The sequence below is a fragment of the Bos javanicus genome, chromosome 19 (genome assembly GCF_032452875.1).
Source record: "Bos javanicus breed banteng chromosome 19, ARS-OSU_banteng_1.0, whole genome shotgun sequence".
NCBI classification, from domain to species: Eukaryota; Metazoa; Chordata; class Mammalia; order Artiodactyla; family Bovidae; genus Bos; species Bos javanicus.
The window spans coordinates 51266797-51288575 of record NC_083886.1 but is presented as its reverse complement, the minus strand read 5'-3'; the positions used below and the strand labels follow the sequence as shown (position 1 = coordinate 51288575).

Here is a 21779-nt window from a genome sequence, read left to right as displayed (position 1 = left end):
TTTGGCCTAGATTATATCCATAAAGAGATATGAGCTAAAAGTTGATAAACGGGGTCTCTTCAATTTCCTGTGAATACATGGCTATTGGAAAATGGGGAGCCTTGCAGAATCCTTCACTAGTGTAGGTATCCTGTTATACTTCTAATAGTATATACTTTTGAAAGGTATTGTCCAGTGTTTTGGGTTTCTTTTTAAACATTTTTTGATAAACAGCAATGTCTTACTGTGTAGCACAGGAAACTATATTTAATATCCTGATAAACCATGATGGAAAAGAATATGAAAAAGAATACATACGTATAACCGAGTCACTTTGCTATACAGCAGAAATAAACACAACATTGTAAGTCAACTGTGCTTCAATTAAAAAAAAAATAAACATTTTCTGATACTTGGCCATACCGCAAATAATGTATGTATCAAGATAAACATAATTAAAAAATTTTGACTTTGGTAATATGCACATAATATTTATCTTAATGTCTTAATCACTTTTCGTGTTCAGTTAAGTACATTCCCCTTTCTGTGCAACCAGTCTCCAGAACCTTTTCATCTTTGCAGAACTGAAACTCCATACCCATTAACCACTGACTCCCCTCCCTGTGGCAACCCTGTTTGTCTCTGTGGATATGAATCTTGTAGGAATCTCATGTGGAAGCCTGCAGGATTTGTCCTTTGGTGCCCAGCAGATTTCACTCCACATAACATCCTTCAGGGTTCATCCATGCTGTAGCATGTGTCAAAATCTCCTTCCTTTATAAGACCAAGCAGGAGTCCATTCTATATACTTGCCACATTTTCTTTATCCATCATCCTTGGGTTGCTTCCACATTTCAGCTGTTGTGAGTAATGCTGCTATGAATATGGATGTATAAATATCTCTTTGAGACCCTGCTCTCTGTTTTGGGGGTATATACCCAGAAGTGGGATCCATAGTTTTTCATAATGGTTGTACCATTTAACATTCCCAATACCAATGCACAAGGATTTCAGTTTGTGCAAATCCTCACCAGTACTTGTTACCTTCTGCTTTTTTCTAACGTGTTGATCTTTATGGGTTACTTCGTTTTCGTTGTTGTTGTTGGGTTTAAGAGTTCTTTATATATTCTGGATGTTAGTCCCTTATCAGATACATGATTTGCAAGTATTTTCTCCCATTCTGTAAGTTGCCTTTTCTCTGTTGATGGTGTCCTGTGACACTCGGAAGCCCAGTTTATCTGTAATCAGTTGGTCTGTCGTCAGTGTACATAGTTTTTCCTCTGCCTGTGCTTTTGGTGTTGGAAAACATTTTAGAAAAAGATCTAAAAAAGTTTAGATTTGGCAAGAAAAACATTGCCAAATATAATGTCATGAAGCTTTCCCCTTATGTTTTTTCCTAAGAGTTTTATAAATGAGGTCTGACATTGAGATGATAAATAATATTATTTTTAAATACAGAAAGCTTATCTTCAAAGTGCACTAATTGGGAAGATCACTGCTGGGATGGGGCTGGGGGGCGTGCATGGAGGCGGGCATCCGTCTCACAAGTGGCCCTCTGAGTTTGATCAGAGCCTGTCCGGCCCCTGGCAGGCTTGGCTTTTTACCCAGTCTTGGGGTCGTCCTGTTGTGTGCTGAGAACGTACCAACTGTGCCTTGATTGGAGATGTTTGCACTGATGTGATGTGCACCTCCTGTGTATTAGCTTGAGCCACTGGAACTTCCCTCGTTCCGCCTGTGATCTTCCCAGTGGTGTTGCCCAGACTCCCGGTACTGCTGTCCTCTGTGTCCCTCGGGGTGCAGGAGGTTAGACCCACGTGGCCATCCAGCGCCACGCAGATGGCAGGCTTGCATGTAGTGCCGCCTCTTGGTGAAGGCTGTCTCCCTCATTTAGGAACAGAGGTTCTTATTTGCTAGTTTATTTGTATCTTTTCTCATAGTGTTTGGCTAAGTGGCCAGGAGACAGCTCCCGCACACTGTTCTGAGTGAAAGCCAGACTCCTCAGCCTGCAGGACTAACAGTGTTGTCTGCCCCGCCCCCAGGACCATCAGGGAGCTGTCCGCCAAGGCGCTGCGGAACCTGGCGCAGCGAGCGCCCGAGCACACTGCCCGCGAAGGTAGGTGCTGCCCACATGCCCTCACACGTGCACAAGGGTGTGCGCTACAGACACACGCACACACACCCAGCAGAACGCTGATGTTAAGACCTGAGGGTCTCTCTCTTGCTGGGAAGGGTGTGAAGAGCTGGTCTGTGCTTCGTTGGGGACAGAACACAAACCAGGCGCCCCAGCCTCTGGGAGCACAGGCGCTGTGAGCACTGAGGTATGCGTGTCCCCGGGAGCCCCAGGGCTCATTCCTCTGCCATCCCAGCCAGAGTGGAGGATCTGCTGTGCACTGTGTGCGTTTCAGGATGAGCCTTGAAACAAGTGAAGCAGCTCATAATATAACACACAAAACAGTGAGCTGCCTCCCTAGGGCTGCGGGGGACTTGCTGACTTCCTGGGCTGGGCCTGAGTGTGCTCTACTCAGGAACAAGACGGCCAGTCTGAGTTAATGACATGCCCTTATCGTTAAGAAAAGACCCTGTATTTGTTCCATCATGGCTTTTCTATTTGGAATCAGTAGGCATCTGATTTCAATTCAGGAAACAATACATAGGTTTCTTCGATTTGTACTTATTCCCACTGACGTTTTTTATTAGAGAAGTGACTGTTGTTGGATTACAGTTGCTCAGTTGGAGTTACTGATTTTATGCAGACACTCTAGGATTTTACATGAGGACTTGGGGCCTGTGAAGGTCCTTCGTGGTCTCTTAATTAATGTCAGAAATCTCTCCTGGTGTTTACTTCCCTTTGATGCTGATCCTGCTGCCTGAATGAAGGGGACGCTTTCTTCCCAGTTCAGGAGTGCTGACTGCTCTAGGATTCTTAAACACTGACCACTGCCACATCTGAGTGCCCGTGACGGCCCCCTCCCAGCAAGGATGCTGTTGATGTCCACGGCCTCTGCAGGGCTGTGACCATGCTTTCCCTGGCTGGTGGGGCTGGAAGGACAGAGCCTCTGTGGTTGTGACTCCTCACCTGTACTCCCGGCCAGGCTGCAGGGACTCTGGTCCTGCTTTCTGTCCCCAGAGCACAGGCTCCGAGGTTTTCTCTGCTCTGAGCAGCAAGGAGGGAACTCCTGGCTGAGCCAACGTGTGTTGGCTGAAGGGTTCTACAGCCCAGCCTCTGTCCTCGCTGCCCCCCAGCACAGCCGTGGGGGTCCCTGAACAATGGGAAGGACCTGGAAAACAGTCTGTTTTCCTTCTTCCCTGCTGTCTGTCCTCACCCTGAGTCACCACCCTGTGTCTGGGGCCCTGGAGATGTGTGCTATTTGGGACAAGTATCCTCTTAAGTCACATTCGTCCTCCTTGCTCATGCGTCTGCTGATGGGGTTCGGCGTGTCGGAGGCCTTAGTTTCGCCCTGGTTGTGAGATAGTGACAGAACTGAGCGGGTGCATTCTCCCCTGGATCCTGAACCCGCGCGTCTGACAGTCACCCCGTGTGCCTCTCCCGCTGTGTCCTGGCAGTGTTCCCGCGTCTGCTGTCGATGACACAGAGTCCAGACCTGCACACTCGGCACGGGGCCGTGCTCGCCTGCGCAGAGGTCGCCCGCAGCCTGCACACGCTGGCCACGCAGCAGGGCAGGTAGGAGCCCCTTCATTTGCACCTGACAACATCTGTCAGCGGTCCCCTGTCCTCTCTAGGGGATCCCACCTCACTGGGCTTCTCTTGTCACCTCGTTCTTTCCGAGATTTAAACAAATTGTAAAGCAAAGACACGTTTTCCAGACTTGGTGTGGAGTAGCCGTGTATTCAGTATTCTGTGTTCGTTTGTCACTTTGAATAATGTAAAATACTAGAGGATATAAAAGTTTCAACCAGGAGCCTCTTCTGTTGGTGCAGTTGGTATAAATAACAACAGACGCAGTATGGGGTGGCTGAGAACGTCTGAACGTCGAGAATGTTTTGTGAAGCAGCTGCTCCATCTTCTTACTTTCTGACTGACTTTTCCTCAGAGACACAGCTCACCACACACTGTTATGTCTGTGCCATGGCTCCTGAACTCCACCTTGAGGAAAACTGTGATATATAAAGTCGATTCCTGTCCCTCGAGGTGGTTCCCTGGGGGCACGATGATAGCGGATCTGAGTTGACCCTACTTCTCTTCCCAGGGCTCCTGGGAATTTCAAGCCCCCCGCCCCAGACTCAAAACCATGGTCCTCACATGTCATGTTTGAATTCCTGCAGGCCCGTCTCGGACTTCCTGGACGAGAAGGCCATGCATGGCCTGAAGCAGATCCACCAGCAGGTCAGTGTGAGCCGCAGGGGCGCCCCCTCCTCGGTCTCCTGGTGCCTGGGGGCCTCCCTGCCCCCACGCCCTTCCCGCTCCTCAGCTCCAAGTACAGCCTGGAGTCGGTCCTGGGGCTTTGGGCACGAACCCTGGGGGTGAGCTCAGGCTCTCCTCTGTGGCCAAGTGTCCCCCGCTGGGCCTGGCAGAGAGTGCCTGCCTCTCGTCTGGTCCTGCTGCACTGCCTGGCCGCCCTCCTCGATCCGGGCATTCTCGCGGGATGGTGGGTGGGTGGTGGCTCACAGAAGGCCTTGCGCCCCCAGCTTTACCCCCACGGGGGAAGCTCCACGTCTGCAGTCACACCCAGGGTTTATGTATGCACTTCTCTGGGGGGGAGGTGTGTGTGTTTTTCTGGGTTTTGAGATTCTCAAAGGCTTTTTGTGACTCAAAATTGGTGAAGTACGAGCTCTGGGTCTGAATGTTATAGGATAGCATGAAAGTCACTCTTGAGTGTTAAGCTTTACCATTTGTTGTTCTGGGTTGAGTTCTGTTGTAGGATTTTTATGTGATAATTGACCATTTTGACATCCTCCCCTCATCCCGTTGGTGCTGTTAGCTTTCATTTCCATTTTAGCAAAGTCATTTCATCTGTTGAGGTGCGTCTCTCACCTTTAAGGGTGTCTCTGTGTATGTTTTTGGCTGTGGTGGGTCGTTGTTGCTGCACGCGGGCTTTCTCATCCCGGTAAGCAGGGGCTACTCTCCGTTGCAGTGCTTGAGCTGCTCATGGTGATGGCTTCTCTTGTTTGGAGCGTGGGCTCCAGGGCGCTTGGGCTCCAGTATTTGTGGCTCACGGGCTCCAGAGCTTGATCTCGGGAGTTGTGGTGCAGGGGTGATGTTCCCCGACCAGGGATTTAACTCATGTCCCTTGCATTGCAAGGCGGACTCTTAACCCCTGGACCGCCAGAGAAGCCCTCATTTCTCACTGTAGAGTGGAGTCTGGTGCTACCTGGACACTGTGGAGCCAGGCTGATGCCAAGTGGTGCTGTAGAAGGTTCAGTGTGGGGACCACCCCGTCCTCGGCTTCTTTTTTTTGTAGAGCCTGGATGATAGCGGAACCTACTTGCTTGAGTTTCTGTGAGAACTGAAGAATGTGTCTGGAGAGTTGGGTGGAGTTTTTGGCACAGCATGAGCTTTCAGTGAGTGGGGGCAGGGACGGTAGTTAGTGGGATGCTGAGGTGCTTCTCTGAGTTCCTTGCCAGGAGAAGGGCTGGCAGGCTTAATTTTCTGCCTGAGGGGCTGTTGGGGGGCAGGTCCGGTATCCAGGCATCTCCCTGCTGTCACTGGCTGGTGACCCTCTTCCTCCCTGCTCTGACCCTCGGTTTCCCTACCAGGCCAGGGAGGGAGGAATCTGGGCTGTCTTGGGGATCAAGCGCAGTTGTGCCGGAGGGTCTTAGCGAGGGAGGGGCTTCTTAGCGAGGTGCTCCTGGAGAGTGGAGTGCACTCCGTCAGCCCTCCTGCGAGACGCCCGCCTGTGCTTGTCTCTGTTCTCCTTCTGATGCTCGTTGATGTTATATACCTGCTGTGTTATATTTTTAAATCCTAGTAATTCAGATGACTAATTTTCAATTCTTTATTTTTAGCTTTACGATCGTCAGTTATACAGGTAAGATTTACATACCTAAAGTTTTATGTTTTGTGAAGAAAACATTGGGCCCCTAGTCACGGGCATCTCCTGAGTGGTCCTTGCTGAGTCATCTGTGTGTCGTATTTGAGCGAGTGAAGAGCCGTGAAAGGCGTGGTTGGGTTCTGAGCTTCACAGACAACATGACGAGAAGCTTCCGCCTTTGACTGTGGAGCCTGACAGGCTTGTGGCTGTGGACAGACCACCCGCAGCAGCGGCACCGGCTGGATCTGCCTTCTGCCCTTTGCAGCAGGTCCCCTCTGCCCTGGTGGCTGTGGTCCGCCCTCTGACTATCATGTGGATAGAACTATACTGTGCAGTCTTAGGGTCTGGTCTTTCTCACCGAGAGTGCTGTTTCTGAGATTCACCGTGTGGTTGGTGTATAGCGGTGTGTTCTCCCATAGAGCTGTTGGTGGTCAGCGACCTGTGTGCTTGGTACCTTCTTGCCAGGTGATGGGCATCTTCACTTCTGTGCATATTGGCATATGAGTCTTGGTGTGGACGTGTGTTTCTGTTTTTCTTGGGTGAATACCTGTGTCAGGACCCTCTGTGGTCAGTGTGGAGACGGGACGAGGTTCCTGGGCTCTTTGGTGGTGTCTGTTTCCTGTTTAATGGTCCTTCCCTAAGAGGCATCCTGCAGGTGATAACTCTGCTGAGCGAGTCTCCTGCTGGGTGGGCGGGGCCTGGTGTGGACCTGGACCCGTGGGTGTGGCTCTGCCTCCCGGTTTCTGCTTCTTGGGTGGAGGCCTGGAGGGAGTTCCTGTGGGCGCTCTTGGCTGTTCCACCAGTGCTGCCTGCCTGCTTTTCATCTGTTTTAAATAGAGAGGAACGACTCATTTTCTCATACATGAAAACGTGTTCACTTGTTCCTGATGAAGTGGCCTGAACTCTGCTGGACTAACCATGGATGAGCAGGGAGTGAGCTGCATGCCAGGTGAACTGAGGAGTGAACCCCTGGCCACCCTAGGGCCAGTGTGCTTTTGTCGTGTGTGGCTTTTTTTGGAGCTGAAGGCTTCTGATGATATTGTTAGCATTTTACAAATTCCAAATGCACATCTGTTCATTGCCTTTAAATGTTCTTTTCTAGTGATAAATCTCAAAAGTAATAGAAAAGAAGCCCCTTCCTTGAGACCAGCGTAGGGAGATGATGCGCGTGGCATCTGGTGTAACAAGGGCTCTGGGTGGGACGGGCCTGGCGCCTCAGCAGTGTTTGTTCCCCAGATATGACTCCCACACAGACCACAGAAGGGAGGGCACGTGCCCCACAGGACCAGACTGCAGGGGCCTGAATCCGAGTGTCCAGTCCTGACCTGTGAGATCCAGCTTAGCCCCACTATTTCCTTCGACTGTTTTCTGATTGTGAATTTGGAGGTCCCCGAGACCACTCCCAGGATCAGGGACTGGGCTGGCAGAAGGACTCGGCACTTAGCATAGCCTTTGGTGCTGTGGGAAAAAATGAAAGTGAAAGTCACTCAGTCATGTCTGACTCTTTGCGACTCCATGAACTATACAGTCCATGAAATTCTCCAGCCAGAATACTGGAGTGGGTAGCCTTTCCCTTCTCCAGGGGATCTTCCCAACCCAGGAATTGAACCCAGGTCTCCTGCATTACAGGCGGATTCTTTACCAACTGAGCTCTTGATGCTGTGACTGTGGCTTATTGCTGCAAAAGTGTTCATTCAAATCAGCAACATAAAAGGCCCAGAGGACAGAGTCCCTGGCAGATGAGGCACAGCTTCCTGGCTGGGTCCTGTCCCCGTGGAGTCAAACCAAATCCTCCTAATGGCTACTTGTGATACACAGCTTGTGCCACCCAGGGAGACCACCCCCCCCCAGCCTTGGCATCCAGGGTTTCCATTGGGTTGAGCTGATTCTCTGTGATGTGAGGCCCCACCACAGATGGCACTACCAGTGTTGACCTCCCACAGGGCTCCCGGCCCAAGTAAATGGAGGATCCTGCCTGGCAGAGCCCTCTCAGGCTCAGACCTCCATAGCTGGGACCTCCTTGGAGCTGGAAGGGACAAAGCTCCAGACCCTTCCTTCTTGGCCCTCACCTCCAGGAAGCAGCCTCGCCTATGGAAGTAAATCCTCTCTCCTGGAAGGGACCCCTTAGGTCAGTCTGGTGCTAGAACCTTGGGTCCCACGTGACCTGAAGATCCCTCTTACATTGGCAAAGGACACAGGGCTGGAGCATCTCACAGGTACTGACAGGGCGGCCCTGTGACACCAGGGGTGGTCAGTGCTGGCTGGCTGTGGGGGGCTTGTGCTGGGAGGACCGCCGTGTGCAGTGGGAGCTCTGAGCACTCGCTGTGTCCGGCAGGTTGGAAGGAGAATCCCTGTTGAGGAGGGGCAGGAGGGTGAGAACTCCTGGCCAGGCTGCGTGGTGCTCCTGACTGGGAACGCCCAAGCTCTGAAACCTGGCAGGCACTTCCGTCAGCGGGCCTGGAGCTCTCTGGGGAGCCCTCGCTGAATTTCCTCTGACACTTGAGTGCGTGGGGGCCTCGTTGCTTGTGGTGGCCACGGCCCAGTCCCTACGTGTCTGGCAGCGTCAGGCCCTCCTGCAGGAGTGGTGACAGGCCATCCTTTGCAGGACAGAAAGTCTTAAAGAAATGTGAACTGTGGGGAAATGGAAACGGCAGGTCATGTGGTCGAGGGAGCTGGATCTTGATCTTGGAGGGAAATGTGAGTTGCATGTGGGGTTTGCACCCGCCCTCTCTTCTGGTCCCCTGGGGGGTGTGCTCCTGCCCCTCTGTGAGTGAAGCAGTTGGCCCTTGGGAGGCCGCCTGCTGTCCTGGGAGCCACGGCCTTGTGGCCTCAGGGGTGCTGGGTTCCCCCGGTCTCTTTGGGGCCCCCTTGCTTTCTCAGAGATGTGAGCGACTCTGGGAACTGCGTTCTCTTGGGCGGACTGTGCTCAGAAATCTTCCTGGGGGAGGACGTAGCAAGGACTGATTTTCCCTAACCCTGAACGTTTTATCTTGAGTTTGGGGTCTAAGTAAAATTAAAAGAATCACGCAGGGAATGCCTGTTCACCCTTCCCCACCTCAGTCAGTCATTCATAACATCTTGACCGTTTGCTTTCTTTCTCTCTGTATACGTGTGTTGTTTGTTTTCTTTAGTAAGTTCTGGGCCTGTTACTTCCTCTTTAAAATTTGAGAAAGGATCAGGGAAGAGCAGGGACTTTCTCCTGTGTGACCACATACGACCAGCGTCTGCAGTGCACCCAGGAGGTTCCATGTGACCTCCGTGACCTGTAAGCGGAGGTTCCTTCAGCTTGTCTTCAAATGCTCTCCGTAGCCTTCTTTCCCCCTTGAGCTAGGACCTACTCAAGTTTTTGTGCTGTGTTTGGTGTTACTCAGTTAGCCCCCTTTTTGCTTTGCACGACGCAGCCTCTTTTCAGGCCAGGTGTGCTGTGTGCCGTCGCACATGCCGGGTTTGCTGGGGTGCTCCCTGCATGACGGCTCTGGCTCGCCCATGGCGTGGCCGGTGCAGCCGGCTCTGGCTCGCCCGTGGCGTGGCTGGCATGGCCGGCTCTGGCTCGCCTGTGGCGTGGCCGGCGTGGCCGGCGCGGCCCTGCGGACCCTTGTGTTGCCTGTGACATCGGTGTGTTTGCCCCCTGGTGGAGACGCTGACTTGACCCCTGGGTTTAGGGACGACCTCCAGAAGGTCAGACGTGCCGGTGAGAGGCATGCACCCCCTTGCAGCTAGCAACTGGCCTGACGGTGGTTTCAAGACTCGTGGATCCTGGTTTCCAGCGCCGGCCTTGCCTGAGTTAGCCATCACCCTGTGGTCTGCCAGTGGGTGCCTGGCTGATTCCCTCATTCTTTCCATGTGCATTTTCTGAGACTTGTCTGCAAAGAGCAGCGTCCCTCCCCACTCCCACCCTGCTGTCTGCCTGTCTGATGTATCACTATAGACTCGTGCACCGGCCCCCAACCCCCGCCAACACCATGTTGTAATTTAGTAACGTCCTTGTTATTCCTTCTCTGACTTAAACCGCCCTGTACTTGGTCCACCGGAGGCTATTTAAACGGACTCTGTCATTTTTACGTGATTCGCTTATCTTTGAGCTGGGTCTCTTTAACCTCTTCGTCTTTATTGCTTTGGTTTCTGTTCCCATCATCGTTGATTGCGTTCAGTGCAGCTTTTCTTTTCAGGTCTGTGTTTTTATTTCTTGAGGTCCTGTTTGTGTCTTGCTGTGACTCAGTCCCTCTCCTCCCCTCCTGGGACATGTGCATGAGCTGAGAGCTGTTCTGACAACCCTGTGTGTGTATCCCCTCCTCTTGGGGAGCTGCTGGGTCTGTGTTTTCTTGGAGTCGTGAGGGGTGTTCTGATTCTCAGCGGGGCGCTGGGCTCTGTGGTGTTTCTGTCGCTGGGCGCCGCCTGCTGCTGTCGGGCTCTGCTCGCGTGGTGGGTCAGTTGGACCCTTTCACAGCCGGCTCTGGAGGCCTGGCAGGGCCAAAACAAGTGGGCCGGCCGCTCAGGTGCTCCTTGCGGGGGTCTCCTGGTGCCTGTGCCTGAGGAGGCCCGTGCTCTGCCTGAGGGGGCTCCTCCCCGCCTGTATGGGTTCCTATGCGTGCCCCGCCTTCTCCTTAGGAGTGTTTTTCTTCTTTCAGACTCAGGTGGTTTCCTTTCTCGAACGTGCAGCTCAGGGTCAGCGCTGGGGTGCTGCTCCGCAGCCCCTCAGATTCCGGCCGCCTTGGCCTCCCCATTTCCATCTGCGGGGGCCTCCCTGCTGGGCCCTGGCTGCTCCTTCTCTCCTCCCACACCTCTGTGTGCAAGCCTCTGGATGTTTGTCCAGTTTTCCACTTGTTTGAGGCAGGAGGGCGAACTCGAATCCTGTTCCTCTGCCTCGGCCGGAAGCCATAGCTTTCCTGCCTTCTCCCGGAGTGTTTCTTGAACTCATGTCCACCAGTTCCCCATCGTCAGCGTCCCACGTCAGTCGGGGGTCCAGGCGGGCAGCCCCTCTCCCCGATCCTGCTGGGTGATGATATCTTCCTGGTGCCTTAAGTTCCTGTAGTTTTTACAAAATAAGAGTTGAACAGTGTTTGGAGTTTGTTACATGTGATTCTGTGATATAATTCATACCAGGGATTAGAGTCTCCAGTGAAAACTGAAAATCATCTCATAAGCGGTCACAGCACATATTTTCATTTCTTTTCATAAAAAGTAGTTCACGTGGCCAACAACAAATGCAGCTCTTTAATGTCGTCTTAATATTTTTTGGAGCCTGAAGTTACATCTGTTACTCGGTGAAAATATTTACGTTGTTTTGTATAACAAGAGTTTTAACTTTGTTTTCATTAATTTTCAGGGGTCTGGGAGGAGAGCTCATGAGACAAGCAGGTAGGTCTGAGCAACAGAGGCTGCAGGTTGTGGGGCAAGGTCCTTTCTTCCCACCACTGAAGGAAGACAAAAGTCCCAAGGGTATTTATTTACTTGTTTTCCACCTTGTAAAGTTCCCTGATGGGCTCCTTTGCAGGGACCAGTGGCCGGGCCGTTTTCTGGTCAGAGTTACTGTGGCGGTGCACCTGGCCTGCACATCCTAACTCCAGGGCTGCCTGCTCAGCCCGCTGCTTCTCCTGTGTGTGTGCACCCCAGGCTCTTAATTTTCAGCTTCTGTGGGTCCAGATACATTTTAGTAGCCACGGGGCTGGCAGCCTCTGGGGTGGGATGAATGAGTAGAGTAAGTGTCCCATGAAGGGGTGATACAGTTAGGAATGCGAATGTTGCCCTCTTTCCCTCTTCAATATGATAGATTGATAAAACAGAAGGGAGAATCAGAAGTTTCAAACGTACATGGGATTTCACGTGTGACAAAGAAGGTACGTGTTTCCAACCTGGCTGAAGAGGGCAGTTGATAGAGTGGTTGATGATGTCCCAAGGAACCACGTGGAAGGAACCAAAACTGTGTCCCCTCTGCACACATATACAAAGCTAAATCTCTAATTAACGGATATTTAACTGATTAATTCCTGATTAAACTTAAGTGTAGGAGGTACATTTTTTAAAACTTGAAGGAAATTTTAGGAGAAATTAAGTGATCACATTGGTCCCTAAAAAACTTCCTACCCAGGAAGTTTTCAGCCTCACCTGGTTGCTGGGGAGATGCTGGTTAGCTCCACGAGGAGGACGCGTCTTCTCGATCATATTGGCTACGTCAGAGCTGGGTGATCCTCTGCTGATGGAACGCCTGCTCTGGAGTATATGTTGTTACAGCATTTTCCGGTTGCGAAGGGCATTGTCTCTTAGGATTAAAAATGTGCAGTCTTCTGCCCTGCATGGCCACTCCTAGGACTCTGCACCCCCAAAACATGTAGGGGTGACAGGCATCCTGCTGGACAGACAGGCAGTCTGTGTGCTGATGGGATGTGTGTGGCCATCTTATCTGACATGACAGAAACTGGAAGGAGAGCTGAGCCCAACAGGAAATATTGGATTAACAGTTTCATAACCATAGTGTGGGATGTTGCCGGTCTTCTAAAGAGCATGGGGTCTCCCGTGGTCAGTTACGTTGTTTGAGAAGAAAAGCAGTTCGGTGGCTGGAGCCAGGGAGGGGCCTGTGCGCGTCCTGGCTCTGCTGGGACACCCCTCCTCCGGCCCCCAGGCCCCCTCGTGCTGACAGGTCACATCTGTGCTCAGGACGGTGGGAGTCGGGAGTGTGAGGAGGTGGGGTGGCGTCCATGCTCGCAGAGACTGCAGAGCTGGCTTCCTCGCTGGCCTGGCAGCATTTCAGAGGACAGCTGCCGCCGGTCACTGGTCCCTGGGGGGCAGTGACGGGCACCCCTGCTGAGGCATGGCGGCTGTGCAGTGGGCACAGGGAGCCTCTGTTGCTGTGGGCGCTGAGGTTGGGGTTTGTTGCTGCCAGCCCAGCCTAGCCTGGCCATGGCGAGGGGCGCCTATGGTCTGTGACCCTCTGAGCATGGGAGGAGGTGTGGGAGCCATGCTCCAGCTCAGCTTAGTTTCGGGGTCAAGGCGGGAGCAAGGTGGTGAAGACGGGGTCAGGGCACCGAGCTGACGGGAGGAGCGCCTGTGCTCTCTCAGCCTGTGAAGGTCCGTGATGGGACCCCCAAATTACATGGCCACCAAAATGTCAGTGGTGGTTTTCTATCTTATTTTTCTGTAGTGTTAGATTTTTTCCAGCAAATGCAAACTACTCATTCAGTAGGAGAAAACCATTAGGCTGTTCTATTGTAGGGACCGAGGTAGGGGTGCATTTGCTGTGTGAATGGGCAGCGTGAGGAGCCATGTGGGATGGGCAGAGCCACGTGGCCTGTGGGCAGGCGCCGGGCAGGTCAGAGCCTCCTTGGTGCCAGGACAGCCATGTGAGGCCACCACACAGAGGCTCAGGTGTCCTTGTGGTGGTGGCCGCTGAGCAGCTCTACTGGTCTATGTTTCCACGCGCAGAAGTGGTAGTTTATTAAAACGGACACTGCATTATTTACAGAGGTCAGGAATTTACCAGAGCTTTGCGCACTGTGGCTCATCTGGGGACTGTCCCGTCGGGGTGATACGTGTTACCTCCTCTGACCCTGTCCGGACCCTGGTGCTGACCTGAGGTGGGGGAGCCCCCCTCCAGGGGAACTTGCTTCTCCATGGTCCTCATTGGGCAGGTGCCTGCTGCTCAGCCACAGCGCCTGGTCACTTGTGGGTGTCCGTGGTTTGAGAGCTGAGTTGTCTGTCCCTGGGGGTTCGTATGGGGTCAGACCTGCGGCCTCCACGTGTTGCTCCCTTGTCTGGGCAGGGTTCCCCGAGGGCACCAGCGTGATGCTGCTGCTCGTGGCTCCTGGCACTGCCCCTGAGCCTGGGCCAGGTCTGGTGCTGAGGACATGCTGGGGGCTTGCCCCCGACGCCCGCGCTGAGGGGCAGGGGCGGGAAGGCGGTGCTGGCCGCGCCGGGCTCCGGTGCGGCAGGGTGGGTGCTGGGATGGGCACTTTTGGGGAAATGACATTGCGTTCATCCTTTTTCTTCCTAGTGTGCATTTTAATAGAAAACGTGGCCCTTTCCAAAATGCCCTTCAGAGGTGACGCCGTGATCGGTAAGTGCACCTCTCCAGCGACTCACATTGTGGCATTTTCTTCCAGAACTAATTCAGCTTGAAAAGCGAAGACCAACCTGTTAGGGTGGATGGTAAATTCCATCTTGTTAGAATCTGTTTTAAGTTGCTGTTAAGAACCCACTGTAAACAGGGAGCATCCCCCACACTCTCCCCACAGAAGCAGAGATTCTTCCTTCTCTTCCAAGCGCTCAAGCTCCTTCCTCAGGGCTCCCGACTGGAGCTCTGCCTGTCACGGCCGTGCCCAGCACCAGGCATTCTCGGCCGTTCCTCTCCCATTTGGACAGTGCCAGCCCGAGGGGCGAGAGCGGAGGCCCAGCAGCTGCCTCGGCTCTTCCAGGGGTGGCAGTCAGGCCCCGGTGCTGGTCTGGAGCGTCTCCAGGCTCTGACGTTGTGGCCGCTGGTCACAGAGAGGTAGTAAGAAAAGCCTTGGGGTCACCGCCCCTGCTGGCTGTGCTGGCTCTTTGCTTTACAGCCTCAGAAGTTCTGTAACTTGAGGAAGAAGCAAAAAATGAGTTAGTGTTTGTTTCCAAGTATTAGATCTAGTTGAATTTTGTGTTTGATTTTTATTGGTGGGGGGATTGTTCAGGGAAGAAGTACAGGCAAAGACCACTTGAAGCTTGCAGGTGTAAAAGGAGAGCAAAACCTTGCCCATCGTGACAGTTTTCACATTTCAACAGCAGAAAGGAGAGTTTACCCCATAGGTGGAGAGGGCAAAGGCCTTGAGAATTCCATTCGACCTGGAGAGCATGTACCTCAGATTTCCTGCAGGTTCCTCTCAAAGGTCACTGTCTACTTTGACTTGAGAGGTAGAAGATCTGTGTGGTGGTGTTTTTAATTTGATGCAAATGTTCTTTACCTTTTGTTTCTTTGACAGATGGTTGGCAGTGGCTGATAAACGACACCTTGAAAAACCTCCACCTCATTTCAAGTCACTCTCGACAACATATAAAGGTGTGGGGAGCAAAGGCTCTCTGGCTTTTGCACTGTGTATAAATATTTGAGTGTTTCAAAGGTCTTTGTGCATTTTGAGTCCCTTTTGTAGACCAACATGATTGATAAATGCCAATAATTATATTTGGAATTCTGAATGATATTGTTTATGTAATTTATGATCGGGACAACTAATGCAGCCATCATTGACCAGAATATTTAAATTTTTTATTATTGTTTCTAGTTTTATTAATTAATTTGCCTTCTAAACGTGTTCCCTATTGAGCTGTATAATTTAGGGCTGGAGGCTCCTATTGTGATGCTCACGTGCGGATGAGCAAACTGCTAGAATCGTGACAGCATGTCAGTGTCAGTCACGTCACGTGAGCAAGAGTGTGTGGTGTGTGTCCCCATCCCCGTGGCCACTGCTGTCCTGCCTCAGGACAGGTGAACTTTGGACTAACAGAGTTGCAACTCCTACCCCCGTGCAGAGATAATAGCCTTGGTATTGATAATGACTAGGCTTTGATGTGGAGGATGAAGGACTGGAAGTAGATATTGGTCTTTCTTGTAGCTCTCCAGCCTCCTGTGTCTCAGTTTTTCTGTTGGGTGAATAGAACATATCTTCAGTCTTCATCCCTTTTTCTATAAGTAACTTTATCGTTCTGTAGGATCCAGGTACAGTTTTACTAGTTGAATTTGAGTTCTTCATGATCGGTGTCAGAATTCCTTTTAAAAACAATCCATAGTTCATTCACACCAGTCGTGATCGTGTGTGAACCTGCTCTGATTTGTGCGAGGACACCCCTCCCCCGGCACCTCCAGTGGTGCTCCCTGATCTGAAGGAGCCCTGGGAAGACCCAGGCTTCCCTGGTAGCTCAGTTGGTGGAGAAGCCACCTGTAGTGCAGGAGACCCTGGTTCGATCCCTGGGTTGGGAAGATCCCCTGGAGAAGGGAACTACCCACTCCAGTATGCTGGCCCGGAGAATTCCATGGACTGAATAGTCCATCGGGCCACAGAGTCAGACACGACCAAGCGACCTTCACTTGGGAAGAACACAGGAACCCAGCATTTGCCCCGTGTGGTCTTCACCACGGAGAAAGGCTGAGGTGAGCCACTGTGGAGGCGACAGGAGGGCCAAGGGCCTCTGTGGTGTGAACCCCATTCCTGCGCTTTGTCCCCTGAGGTGCCCCAGCCTTGGGTCAGCCCTTCCTCCTTGTCCAACCAGCCCTGTTCCCAGCAGTCCTGGGCCCCCAGCTCCACTGCATACTAGGCCTCTCTGTGGCTCACTTGAGGGGCCTTGCCATGCAGCTTCTGGTGTTTAACACACTTTTCCATCATTATTTCAGCTGGGAAAGAAGAAAACACCACATTTCATTATTGCCTTTCACATGGAGAGACGTGAAATTTGCACTGTATGGAGAAAATAACTTTTATATCCAGTGTATTAGTTGCAGAGAATAGTAAACTTATGACCACATCTGACTGACGATGATGACAATGTCGAGCAGACATACCAGAAAGAATGATGTCATCAGCCTCTGGGTCTTTCAAACCAAGTCACTGGCCTGACCGCAGGGCCACCTGGCTGCTCCTTGACCAGGAGCCTGCAGCTCACTCACGTCTCCTCTGTTTCAGGAGGCGGCTGTGTCGGCCCTGGCCGCCCTCTGCAGCGAGTACCATGCCCGGGAGCCTGGGGATGCAGAGGCTGCCGCACAGGGTGAGTGGGTGTCTGCACTCAGCCCTGCACCCAGTGGGGCTGGGGGTGGGTGGCTGTGGGGTGCCTGCCTCTCCTGCTGTGGTGTGGACGGGCCTGGGGGGTAGAGAGAGTGGGCGGCAGGCTGTGGTGATGCCGCCCCTCCTCAGCCCATCCCATCCTCACCTGGAGCCAGACTTCTCTGAGGCCACGTGGGCTCCACTTCCCGGATGTTACCACTTTACTGTAGAATCAACTCTTATTTCAGCGGTGTTTTGTTAAGTTATGTTTTTAAGTCCACTTTGCCCTGTTTTGGACTTTGGAGGCTCCCAGTGCTGTGGTGGAGCTTTGTCTCTGGGAGGACCTCTCTTCTGTCCTGTCCCTGGTCTTCCTCGGGGCCCAGCCCTCATTATCAGGGGACTGTCATTCGCATTCGTTCCCCAGGCTCTGTCAGCTCAGAATTGTCCGCTTCTGCTGCCTTCCCACGTCCTCCTGCTTTCATGCTTTTTCCTTGGAGTCTGTTCATTCGGTGATTACTTGACTGACTTTTCTATTTCATGGTTAAGTGCATTTAGAATTTTTGTATGACCCACAATGCTTTTCTGGCACGTGTCCTTCATGTGTTATTATCTTTTCCTCTTCCCATGAACAGCGTCGGTGTAGCTGTCTTGTTGCATGTCTTTGCATCAGTTGGGTTTTCCGGAACTAGCCTCTAAGCTGCAGTTTATCTGACACGTCACACGGTCCTGTTTGTAGGGTCTAGTTCCGGAGTGGGAGTTTCATATTAAAAAGCTTTGTATTTACACGTTATGTGGCCTGGAGCTTTCCCTTGTATCATAATACAGAATATTTATTACAGTTACTTCAAAAATATATGGAACACTTCAAAAATTATTTTAAGTATGGAAGAATCATGGGTTATTTTTCAGTTGCTAAGTCTTGTCTGACTCTTTGCGGCCCCATAGACTGCAGCATGCCAGGCTTCCCTGTCCTTCACTATCTCTCATGAGTGTATTCAAACTCATGTCCATTGATTTAGTGATGCCATCCAACCCTCTAATTTTCTGTCACCCTATTCTCCTGCCTTCAATCTTTCCCAGGATCAAAGTCTTTTCCAATGAGTTGACTCTTTGCATCAGGTGGCCAGAGTATTGGAACTTCAGCTTTAGCATCCATTCTTCCAACGAATATTTGGGGTTGATTGCCTTTAGGATCGGCTGATTTGATTTCCTTGCTGTCCAAGGGACTCTCGAGTCTTCTCCAGCACCACAGTTCAAAAGCACCAGTTCTTCGGTGCTCAGCTTTCTTTATGGTCCAACTCTCACATCCATAGATGACTACTGGAAAAACCATAGCTTTGACACTACATCCCTTTGTCAGCAAAGTGATGTTTCTGTTTTTAAATATACCGTCTAGGTTTATCATAGCTTTTCTTCCAAGGAGCAAGTATCTTTTAATTTCATGGCTGTAGTCACTGTCTGAAGTGATTTTTGGAGTCCAAGAAAATGAAGTCTGTCCCTGTTTCCATTTTTTCCCCATCTATTTGCCATGAAGTGATGGGGAAACAGTGGAAACAGTGTCAGACTTTATTTTTGGGGGCTTCAAAATCACTGCAGATGGTGATTGCAGCCATGAAATTAAAAGACGCTTACTCCTTGGAAGGAAAGTTATGACTGACCTGGATAGCATATTAAAAAGCAGAGATATTACTTTGCCAACAAAGTTCCATCTAGTCAAGGCTGTGGTTTTTCCAGTGGTCATGTACGGATGTGAGAGTTGGACTGTGAAGAAAGCTGAGAGCCAAAGAATTGATGCTTTTGAACTGTGGTGTTGGAGAAGACTCTTGAGAGTCCCTTGGACTGCAAGGAGATCCAACCAGTCCATTCTAAAGGAGACAAGTCCTGGGTGTTCATTGGAAGGACTGATGCTGAGGCTGAAACTCCAATACTTTGGCCACCTGATGCAAAGAGTTGACTCATTGGGAAAGACCCTGATGCTGGGAGGGATTGGAGGCAGGAGGAGAAGGGAACGACAGAGGATGAGATGGCTGGATGGCATCACCGACTCGATGGACATGAGTTTGGGTGAACTCCGGGAGTTGGTGATGGACAGGGAGGCCTGGCGTGCTGTGATTCATGGGGTCGCGAAGAGTCGGACACGACTGAGCGACTGAACTGAACTGAACTGTTGGACCCAGATGCCATGATCTTAGTTTTTTGAATGTTGAGTTTTAAGCCAGTTTTTTCACTCTCGTCTTTCACCTTCATCAAGAGGGTCTTTAGTTCTTCACTTTCTGCTTTTTGCATATCTGAGGCTGTTGATATTTCTCCCTGCTATCTTGATTCCAGCTTGTAATTCATTCAGCACAGCATTTCACATGATATACACTGCATGTAAATTAAATAAGCAGGGCGACTCTATACAACCTGACATACTCCTCTCCCAACTTTCTACCAGTCTGTTCCATGTCCGGTTCTAACTGTGGCTTCTTCACCTGTAAACAGGTTTATCAGGAGGCAAGTAAGGTGATCTTGTTTTCCCATCTCTTTAAGAATTTTCTGCAGTTTGTTGTGATCCACATAGTAAAAGGCTTTAGCAAAGTTAATGAAATAGATATAGATGTTTTTCTGGAATTCCCTTGCTTTTTCTATGGTCCAGTGGAGGTTGGCAATTTGATCTCTGGTTCCTGAAAGATGAGGCTGTGAAAGTGCTGCACTCAATATGCCAGCAAATATGGAAAACTCAGCAGTGGCCACAGGACTGGAAAAGGTCAGTTTTCATTCCAATCCCAAAGAAAGGCAATGCCGAAGAATGCTCAAACTACTGCACAATTGCACTCATCTCACATGCTAGTAAAGTAGTGCTCAAAATTCTCCAAGCCAGGCTTCAGCAATATGTGAACCGTGAACTTCCTGATGTTCAAGCTGGTTTTAGAAAAGGCAGAGGAAACAGAGGTCAAATTGCCAACATCTGCTGGATCATAGAAAAAGCAAGAGAGTTCCAGAAAAACATCTATTTCTGCTTTATTGACTATGCCAAAGTCTTTGACTGTGTGGATCATGATAAACTGTGGAAAATTCTTCAAGAGATGGGAATACCAGGCTACCTGATCTGCCTCTTGAGAAATTTGTATGCAGGTCAGGAAGCAACAGTTAGCATTGGACATGGAACAACAGACTGGTTCCAAATAGGAAAAGGAGTACGTCACGGCTGTATATTGTCACCCTGTTTATTTAACTTATATGCAAAGTACATCATGAGAAACGCTGGACTGCAAGAAACACAAGCTGGAATCAAGATTGCCGGGAGAAATATCAATAACTTCAGATATGCAGATGACACCACCCTTATGGCAGAAAGTGAAGAGGAACTAAAAAGCCTCTTGATGAAAGTGAAAGAGGAGAGTGAAAAAGTTGGCTTAAAGCTCAACATTCAGAAAACGAAGATCATGGCATCCAGTCCCATCACTTCATGGGAAATAGATAGGGAAACAGTGGAAAAAGTGTCAGACTTTATTTTTCTGGGCTCCAAAATCACTGCAGATGGTGACTGCAACCATGAAATTAAAAGACGCTTACTCCTTGGAAGGAAAGTTATGACCAACCTAGATAGCACATTCAAAAGCAGAAACATTACTTTGCCAATAAAGGTTCGTCTAGTCAAGCTATGGTTTTTCCAGTGGTCATGTATGGATGTGAGAGTTGGACTGTGAAGAAGGCTGAGCGCCGAAGAATTGATGCTTTTGAACTGTGGTGTTGGAGAAGGCTCTTGAGAGTCCCTTGGACTGCAAGGCGATCCAACCAGTCCATTCTGAAGGAGATCAGCCCTGGGATTTCTTTGGAAGGAATGATGCTGAAGCTGAAACTCCAGTACTTTGGCCACCTCATGCAAAGAGTTGACTCATTGGAAAAGACTCTGATGCTGGGAGGGATTGGGGGCAGGAGGAGAAGGGGACGACAGAGGATGAGATGGCTGGATGGCATCACTGACTCGATGGACGTGAGTCTGAGTGAACTCCGGGAGCTGGTGACGGACAGGGAGGCCTGGCGTGCTGCGATTCATGGGGTCGCAGAGAGTCGGACACGACTGAGCGACTGATCTGATCTGATCCGCTGCCTTTTTAAAATCCAGCTTGTACATCTGGAATCATGGATGCAGTAGTCTAAATCTACTTTTTGGGAATTTTTCCAAAAGTTAGAAAATACTTTGTCATCTGATCCTGATAGACTTTCTGAGTTAGTGACGTTATACTGTGTCCTCATACCACACGCAGTTCTACCTAAAGAGCCAGCACAGTTGGCCCTCTGTGTCCGCAGACTCCACGTCTAGAAAGAGGATTTTCAGCTGAAGTGTGTTATCGTAAGTTCCGCCAAAGGTGTCCGTGAAAGTGGAATTCGTTTCCCCCCACCCTGATGTATGAGGACGGAGGCTTTCACACACACGTTACAGAAGCCTTGCTGTGTTGAAGTGTAAGCGGTGGTGGCACCGCCTCTTCGGTTGTGGTGGGTGCAGAGCAAGGGCGTCCGGCCTTCCTCGACTTCGGAGCTGCCTTTCCAGAGAACAGAGCTGTTTTCCACTTGACCTCCTTGAATTCTTGAATAGCTTCAGGGCCCCTTTTCCTGTGAAAGTGAAAGTCACTCAGTCCGTGTCCAACTCTTTGCAACCCCGTGGACTGTATAATCTATGGAATTCTCCAGGCCAGAACACTGGAGTGGGTAGGTAGCCTTTCCCTTCTCCAGGAGGCCTTCCCAGCCCGGGGGTTGAACCCAGGTCCCCACATTGTAGGCGGATTCTTTACCAGCCTGTCCTGTGTCTCCCTGTCAAACCTCTGTTTCGGTTGCTCTCCAGTTCCCATGACTGGCCTCTCCCATGTGGGAAGGTCTGCTTTCCCAGCCCTGTGCTCTCTCAGTCTGACTGACTGCACTGCCCGTTTCTGCCCGACCGGTCGTGGGTGTCTCGTGCGGAGCGGCCCCTGCACCCCTGCTGCGCCTGAGCACCTAGCCCTGGGGGTCCCACTTGGGACCACATTCGCTCTCAGTCTTTGAGGAAGTATCCTCATCATCTGAGGAAAGCATTTGTGTTCTTAGTGAATAAAAAACAGAAGTTTGACCG

The 21779-nt window shown here is 50.9% G+C and overlaps 2 protein-coding genes across 8 annotated transcripts in view; one reads left to right on the top strand and one right to left on the bottom strand.

Annotated features, from left to right (window-relative positions):
* TBCD (tubulin folding cofactor D) overlaps nt 1–21779 on the top strand; it is a 148660-nt gene that overhangs the window by 108823 nt on the left and 18058 nt on the right. For all 5 annotated transcript variants that reach the window (XM_061392425.1, XM_061392424.1, XM_061392422.1 and 2 more), the window contains exons 19-26: nt 2019–2092; nt 3544–3661; nt 4264–4324; nt 5944–5966; nt 11296–11327; nt 13957–14019; nt 14915–14991; nt 16610–16691. In XM_061392425.1, the coding sequence (XP_061248409.1) occupies nt 2019–2092; nt 3544–3661; nt 4264–4324; nt 5944–5966; nt 11296–11327; nt 13957–14019; nt 14915–14991; nt 16610–16691 (530 nt within the window). The remainder of the gene's footprint in view (nt 1–2018; nt 2093–3543; nt 3662–4263; nt 4325–5943; nt 5967–11295; nt 11328–13956; nt 14020–14914; nt 14992–16609; nt 16692–21779) is intronic.
* B3GNTL1 (UDP-GlcNAc:betaGal beta-1,3-N-acetylglucosaminyltransferase like 1) overlaps nt 14137–21779 on the bottom strand; it is a 132075-nt gene continuing 124432 nt past the window's right edge. The window contains exons 14-15 of one of the 3 annotated variants that reach the window (XR_009731428.1): nt 16262–16320; nt 14137–14529 (exon numbers count right to left, since the gene is read on the bottom strand). The gene's annotated coding sequence lies outside the window, so the exon portion shown is untranslated. Of the gene's footprint in view, nt 16321–19812; nt 21287–21779 lie in introns of those variants that run through there. The other 2 variants (XR_009731427.1, XR_009731429.1) reach the window with 2 other exon arrangements.